Here is a 7,547-nt window from a genome sequence, read left to right on the forward strand (position 1 = left end):
GAGTTCCGCCTTTACTTTGTCCAGAAGAGGTAAAACCAATATGAAGTGTGGTACAATTCAGCAAATAAGTTACAATAAAGTATACTTCTCATGCAACGTTGCTAGTCTATAGCTGCATAAAAGCGTGTGTACAAAAAGGGTAACTAATCAAATAAAGCTACGCCCTTTTTGTAGTAGAATATGGCGGTTTTCTCGAAGTAAGAACACTAGAAGTGCCATAACTTTTGTACGGCGTTCACTTGAATGCCATAACTTTTGTACGGCGTTCACTCGAGTGCCATAACTTTCAAAACGTTCACTTAAAGTCATAACTTTAAAAAATTGTTCACTTGAGTGCCATGTTGACGTGGACACACGAAAAAGGCGATGTGACAATAGGAAAGATAACGTGGCATGCGCGGAAAAGTTCTTGTAGTATTCATGTGAACGATTTTTGAAAGTTATAGCACTTAAGTAAACGTTTTAAAAGTTATGGCACTCAATTGAACGTTGTACACAAGTTATGGCACTTCTAGTGTACTTATCCCTAGTTTCCTCCGAACATAAGCCCTAAGGATAATCGGCTTCGGGAAGGTTCGATTCCCACCCTAGAACCAAGAACTAAATTAGAAGGGTTGCTTTCCGGTTTTGTGGAATTGGATATCAGACCGACCGGTCCAATCAATGTTCTCGGGTGAGGAGCCGGCGGTGATAAGTTTTCTTTTTCTTCCTATTCTCTGTAAGACTACAAGTATTTTCGCATAGTCTAAACTATCATTCTTTGGCATTTTGGATCTCTAATCAATGAAAATCTTAATGGAAAGACACTAAAGGCGTGGTAAAATATAATGAAGTATCATTAACTTGCTAAAAAAAACAGAATTGGTCGGATCGGAGCGGTTTGAGTGGTTCGATTTCACATATGGAGCTAGAAATCTTAACCAACATCACCGAATCAAAATTTTAGGAATCGGAAATCGGTTCGATTCGCACAAGAATCATCTAATTCGATCCGATTTCAATGCTCGCCGCTATTTTTTTGGTTGCTTTTAGTCGAAATAATTTTCGATTGCCAGCATGAAATAATGGTCCTCGATTTTGAACATTATTTTGGGTAGGCGCTGCAGTCTTCGGTCCCCCTATCTAGTCAGATAATTAACTCCTCGTCGTCGGAATAGGCACGAGCAAGATGCAAGGGACAGAGAGACAGAGAGAGGGACAACTCACGGCATCCCGTGACAACAGCAACCAAAAATAAAACTTGTTATTTATAGCTGCCCTCTCTTCGGACCAAAAATCCGAAAAAGAAAAATCTGTCCTCGTTTTTTCAAAATTTAAATCCGTGCAGGAACCGGGACTGTCTCTTGCAGAATGATGGAACAATACTTATTAAATGACAGTAACTTAAAGAAAAGAAGAATAAAGTTATTTCTTTTATTTTCGAAAAATAAATAATTAAAAATATTTTACGTTAAAAATGACCACATGTATGACTTATAAATGAGAGGTCAAGAAACTCGAGTATCAAGAAAAAAATTGATAAATAAAATATATTTTCATCGTTTATGAAAATGATTAAGTTTAATTTATATTTTTCATATATTAATTATTTCAAGCGATTGAAACGATATTTTCTAAATTATTTATTTTTTGTGAAACAAACAAAGTTTTTCGAGAGTAATAAGCCTTTCCCTAAATTTATTTAATTCACCCAAGTCAAACTCATTTTTATAATGTGAATCTTATCATTCTTTTTATTTTTTTATTGTGATGGATGTATTTATCAACTATATCAAGTCAAATATGAAACAAATCTTGGAAGAATGATAAGATTTATCGAAAACTGATTACGCAATCAACCTGTTGAATATCACCTCGTTTAGAAAATTATTAAATATGATTTTATTTTTTCATCGACTAATATGATGATCTTTTACATGATAAATAACACGAGATGAGAGGTTGATGACAAGACAAAACCACTCCGAGGGTTGTCGTTTGGTGGTGAACTCACGTGGATTACAAGACATTCCTCTTGAAGGAAGGAGAAGCTGCTTCTCCTTCTGAGTTTATCCGACCAGGCGTTTCACATTTCTTGAAGAAGATGACACCCTTCAACAAAGAAGAAAGGAGGTTGGTTCCCATCTCTCTCTCTCTCTCTCTCTCTCTCTCGTTAATTTTGGGTTATGAATTGCTGTTCTGCATACAGTATCACAGAAACTAGAGAAATGGAGGAGGGTTTGAGAACAGTGGAGTGCCTCAGAGGAAGACTCCTTGCAGAGAGACAGGCTTCCAGATTTGCTAGAGAACAAGCTCAGCTCATGGCCAACAAGGTCTCTTCTTCCCACTTTCTTTGCCTTTAGTTTTTCCACCTTCTTGCTCCTTCTACCGAGTTTAAACTACACACTGCTCGAGATTTGTTGGGTTTGCCCTTCGTCCCCTTAATTTTCAGTTTTCCTCCGACTGTCACAGTTGGTGGAACTAGAGAACCAGCTGCGAGAAGAGACCCAAATGACGGCGAAAACAGAGAAGAAGCTCGAGTTCCTGAAGAAGAAGCTCGAGACCCTGCTAATCTCACCCGCATTGCACGAACCAGAGCAATCCAGCATCTGCGGAACCGGCATCGTTTCCACCGATTCGTCTTCCACAGTCACTATCGCCTCCGAACCCAAAATTACTGAAGAAGCCGAGGTAGAATCTAAGTCCCGTTTCGAGAACAACGGCGCATCGCCCCATCTGGAGCTTAATGCGTCTAAAAGAACTCTCGCCGGAGATAAGCGCGATTCCGACGCCAGAGATTTTTCCTGTGAGAAATCGGGCCACGCATTCAACGAATTCAAGACAGATAGCCATAGGTAAAACCATTCCATTCGATTCGATTCAAGCGGCCAACTCTTTTTACTTTCTTCTTTCACTCTAATGCGTTCATCTACCTATTTTCAATCTGGGTTTTGCTTGTCTCGATCAAATTTGATTCCTTTTTCCCAAATCTTTGTTCTTCAGCTGTACAAGCACGAGGAATTCGGTGACGGAGAACGAGAACAGTTCTGACTATGCTGATCAGGTGGACGATTCACTAGCGTTAGTTCCAGTCACTTTGGCAGAAGCAGAGCCAGAGAGCAAAGAGCTGAATGCGAAGATGATGATAATGAGTGCGAGCGTCAGTGAAGTGCTCGACGCGCTGAGGCATGCCAGAGAAAGCATTCGGAGATCAATGGAGAAGCGAAGCTGCATGATTAGAGTCGGCCCACCTCCTCAAGCTGCCCAGCTCTGTTAACGATTTCATGTTTGTTTAGATGGCGATAGACCCTTAATTGATAGTCTAGTGTAGTCTCTGTTTCCTTTTCCTTTTGGTGATTACTTGAGGTGGGAGGAAATGTCAGCGAAGTGATTTCGTTTGGTTGTAGATGATGCGTTTGAAAAAAAAAAGAACAAAAAATTTACGTTGCAATGTCCTGTGGGGTTTGTCTTACCACAGATCGCCTCCGCTTATTAGATGAGGAAGATAAAAAACATGAACTGCTTCAATCGATCACCAACCACACGAATATGCACAGTTGGTTTTTCCTTGTGCCATCTAGACCTGTAAAACAGGTGGGTCGGCTCTAAACATGGCCACGGGCCGATTTGGGCTCGGAATCGGCCCGTGGAAGAACTAGAACCGGCTCGTTGACCGGGACCGGCGGTTTCGAACTAGAACTAGCCCAACTCCTCATAGGTCGATTCCAAACAGGCCAAAAAAAAAATTAGGGAAAGAGTCGTTGCTCTTTCCCTCTCCCCCGGGCCCCACCCCGGAATCGGAACCACCCCTTCAAGGGCCAGTTCCAGTTCCATAGTGGCCAAGAACCGGAATCGACGGTTCACGGCTCGTGGCCATGCCTGGTCAGATCGGGTATGAGCCGAGTCGAAAATTATCCTATCCAAATTGATTTATTTAACTCATTTCGATTCATTTTCAAGTGATACAAATATAATGACCCGATATATACCCAATCCATATTACTTAAACACTTTCATGTTTTGCCCAATTTAAGAAAACTTGTTTCTTGTACTTTTTTAGAAAAAAATATATTATTAAAACACTTCCATGTGGATAATTTTTATAATTTTTTTGAAAAATTTGATTTTTTTTATATTTTATTTTCCTTTGCAAAATCCATAGAGGGTTGTGAAGCCCTTTCCAGCAATGAGCAAAGGTTGCAAAGTCGATCATTTAAAAATTAAATTAAAAATTAGAAAAAATTAAAAATTGAACATATATATAATATAAAAACTGTTAAAAAGAATGACCTCTTATGAATGGGTTGACTCAACCAGTAACATTTGAGCCAATTAAGATATGAATTGTTTTCTAAACTTACATTTCCAATTTTCTAATTATTACGTCCATAAACTCTACTAATATGGCACCGCATAACGACATGATTTCATGTGCAAGGATTAAAAAAAATGCTTAAAAGAGTTGTGAAGGTTTGGAAAATATTGAAAATGCCAGCTAGGATTATCCGTTTACTTCAAGTTAATGAAAAAACTCGAGTGCATCAAAATGAAACAAGATTTTGCTTAGTAGGATGGTATAACTCTTCATTGTGCAATCGTGATACAAGTCATATTAATATAAAGGCGTTAGACTTGACATCGTTTCCTCATTAAGTGGGACTTTTGCTTTCTCGTATTCCAGGCCAAAATCGCATATGACACTTTTTAGTATTGTATGGCCTTTTACCAGAAAGCACAATGTTTAGTCATACTCAAGGCCAATCGTGGTATCCTTTTTCCTTTTCTAAGCATTACATAGACATTTTGCCGAGGCATGTTAGGGATAATACATAAGCAACCAAGGAGAAAAAAATGCCATACCAAATTGACATGGTTTGGTTGATTAAAACTACATCCATAGGAAAAAAAATCGGAGATTTAATTATATGTGGAAATAATGAATATTAAAAATCATGCTTGAATTCTCACGAAATCTCAGAGTGTTTCTCAACCCCAATTATACGTCGATGTCCGTCAAGTGTATTTCTAACAATTCTCACTAAGAACACAAGTGGAGAGAACCTAAATATTTTCTTTGATGGCCAGGAAGTGTAACTTCCAGTAAAATTGCAGAAATATCCATTAAACAGTAATTGAAATTCGGTTTACTCAGTTTCCTAGGCATTATGATCCCCGCACTCGGCACAAATGACCAATAGCCTGGCCATTCCAGGCCAGTGGTGGTAGCCTAGGCGTCCGCTCGGCCGGGACATCCAACTTCTTAAAAACACCGCTTAAGGTTTGAAACTGAACTCTCAATTGCCCGAACCTTTCACGAACCCGTCTTCTGTTTGTCACGATAGATCCTCGGCAAAAAATTCGAAACATAATTTTGAGAGCAACAACACAATAGTCATGCCAACCAGACAGAGAGGGAGACGAAAACAATATGTGTTTAAAAGTGGTTTCCATGTTCAACTTACCAAAACTAGAGTCTCATTGCGTGGTAAGTTTTCATCTGGCTTGAAATGGTAACCCACAACCATGTCGGTCGAATGTGAAGCAAATGATGACAGAGAGCATGTGAAGTGGGGTTGGGAGTTTCTTTTTGGTACTATCGCCAGGGCCAAAGGGCTTGGACAAATGCACTTTTGCTCTCTGTCTAGTCCCTACGGTTGTCCCTGATTGTGACTGAACACTGCCATGGGAGTTTGCTGTTTGGCTGAGTAAAGCACAGCAATCTAGTGGTGGTCACGGATCGAATTGGGCCCGGAACCGGCCCGGATCAAACTCATAACCGGCCTATTGATCGGGCTGCCGGTTCCAAACCGGAACCGGCCCGTCCCATATGGGCCGGTTACGGGTCCATGTTACGTGGAACCGGCTTTATAGCCGTTTGAAAAAAGAATAAAATAAAATAAAAAGTGGGGGCTCTTTCCCCGATCATTGCAAGGCAACGGCTATTTCCCCCACTTTTTTTTCTTTTTTAATTAATTTATTAATTATATCGTAACTATTATAAATATCACTTTCCATTTTTTATTTTTTCTCATAATTTCTTTCAAATTCCCTCAATTCTCTCAATCTGCTCAATTCTCTCAATTTTCTCAATTTTTTGAATCCGCTTTTCGCTCAATTCTCTCAAAAAGTGGCAAGTGGAAGCAAAGCTAGTGATAGAGAAAAGAACCCGATGGAAGAATCTGATTATCCTCATGATTCTCGTGATTTTGCTTATTGGAGAGACAATGTTGATGATATCAACATTATTCCCAACATCAAGCACGTCCTAACGTAAGAAAGTCTTTATCCTCCTATCGGTATCGAAGAAATGTCAACAATAAAGGAGCTGGAACAGGAGGTTACATCTGACAAATAGGAACACTTCACGACGGAACATTTAGGCGAAAACAAGTATTAGGTAATGTGTAAATATTGTGGGGCAACATACAACTTCACAAGTGGAGGCGGCAATAGAACATTTAAACGGCATCTAAGGTCGAAACATTCAACGCAAGTGGGGATTGACACCAGGCAACAATAAATTTTGAGTACGTCAATCCTAACACTCCTCTTTATTTCGTTACGGTGACAAAGTTTATAAAGAAGAATTAGCTAGATGTGTTGCTATTGAACGTTTATCTTTTTAATTTTGGTGAAATTTTTGGTGTTAATCATTTTATACAAACTGCATGTACTCCACAAGCAAAATCTATTTCGAGAAATACGCTTAAATGTCAACTTTTTGATCTTTTAAAAGGGAAAATTAAGTTTTAAAAAAATTATGAATTTTAATGGACGTGTGCATAAATAGGTAGCAACATTTGAAGTAATCCTTGGCAAATTCATTCTTATAGGGGTATTACATGTCATTGCATAGATGATGATTGGAACATTAAAAAAAAAGTTATTGCATTTCGAGTTTTTGATGATAAGAATACGACAAATAATATTTATAGAATAATTAGACAAGTTTTAGAAGAATATTTTTTGCTTGATAAAATTTTTTCAATTGGTTTTGATAATACCGCAGCAAATACCGATTCAATTCCCGAGTTAGAAAAGATTTGTAAACCCGTTTTTGGTAGATAATTTTTTCACATTTGATGTACTTGTCATGTTTTAAATTTATGTGTACAAAATAATTTAAAAACTCTTGATATTTTTCCCACCTCAATGAGAACAACAATTCAATTTTTATGGAAACATCCCCAAATTATGAAAGAATGAAGCAGATTTTGTAAAGCAAATAGAAGAAGACCAAAATGATTTTCAAGAGATGTTCCAACTAGTTGGAATTCTATATACAAGTTTCTTAATCAATCTTTTGAATATAAAGATTTAGTATATGCATTTATTTCGAATAATGTTTCTCAAATTAATTTATTCCCCCAAGAGTGGGATATTCGCAAAAAAAAACAAATTAGATTTTTTAAAAGTTTTTAATGATGCAACTTATACTTTATCCGGTATTTGTTATCCTACAACATATTTATTTTTAATAGAGTGTATTAATATGACTAGTTTTTTTGAAGAAAATGAAAAAGATGATCAATTGTGTCCAACTATTATAGCAATGCGAACAAATGGCT

At 37.8% G+C, this 7,547-nt stretch overlaps 1 protein-coding gene across 2 annotated transcripts; it reads left to right on the top strand.

Annotated features, from left to right (window-relative positions):
- The first annotated feature begins 2,135 nt into the window (after positions 1-2,135).
- LOC115735120 lies at positions 2,136-3,331 on the top strand. Of its 2 annotated transcripts, XM_048271366.1 has the most exons (4): positions 2,136-2,312; positions 2,452-2,615; positions 2,658-2,834; positions 2,983-3,331. In XM_048271366.1, exons 1-4 carry the CDS (start codon positions 2,166-2,168, stop codon positions 3,254-3,256), a joined length of 762 nt encoding a protein of 253 aa, XP_048127323.1. In that variant the 5' UTR covers positions 2,136-2,165; the 3' UTR covers positions 3,257-3,331. The 2 variants fall into 2 exon arrangements, with proteins under 2 accessions (XP_048127323.1, XP_030522078.1); XM_030666218.2 differs by having other exon boundaries at positions 2,452-2,834.
- The last annotated feature ends 4,216 nt before the right edge of the window (positions 3,332-7,547 follow it).

The sequence above is a fragment of the Rhodamnia argentea genome, chromosome 10 (assembly GCF_020921035.1).
Source record: "Rhodamnia argentea isolate NSW1041297 chromosome 10, ASM2092103v1, whole genome shotgun sequence".
NCBI classification, from domain to species: Eukaryota; Viridiplantae; Streptophyta; class Magnoliopsida; order Myrtales; family Myrtaceae; genus Rhodamnia; species Rhodamnia argentea.

What these genes read in the sequence shown, in the direction of transcription:
- LOC115735120 (XM_030666218.2), top strand. Translation starts at nt 2,166, where the DNA reads ATGAATTGCTGTTCTGCATACAGTATCACAGAAACTAGAGAAATGGAG. An exon ending in CTCAGCTCATGGCCAACAAG is followed by an intron (nt 2,313 to 2,451) that starts GTCTCTTCTTCC and finishes CGACTGTCACAG; the next exon opens with TTGGTGGAACTAGAGAACCA. An exon ending in TTCAAGACAGATAGCCATAG is followed by an intron (nt 2,835 to 2,982) that starts GTAAAACCATTC and finishes TTTGTTCTTCAG; the next exon opens with CTGTACAAGCACGAGGAATT.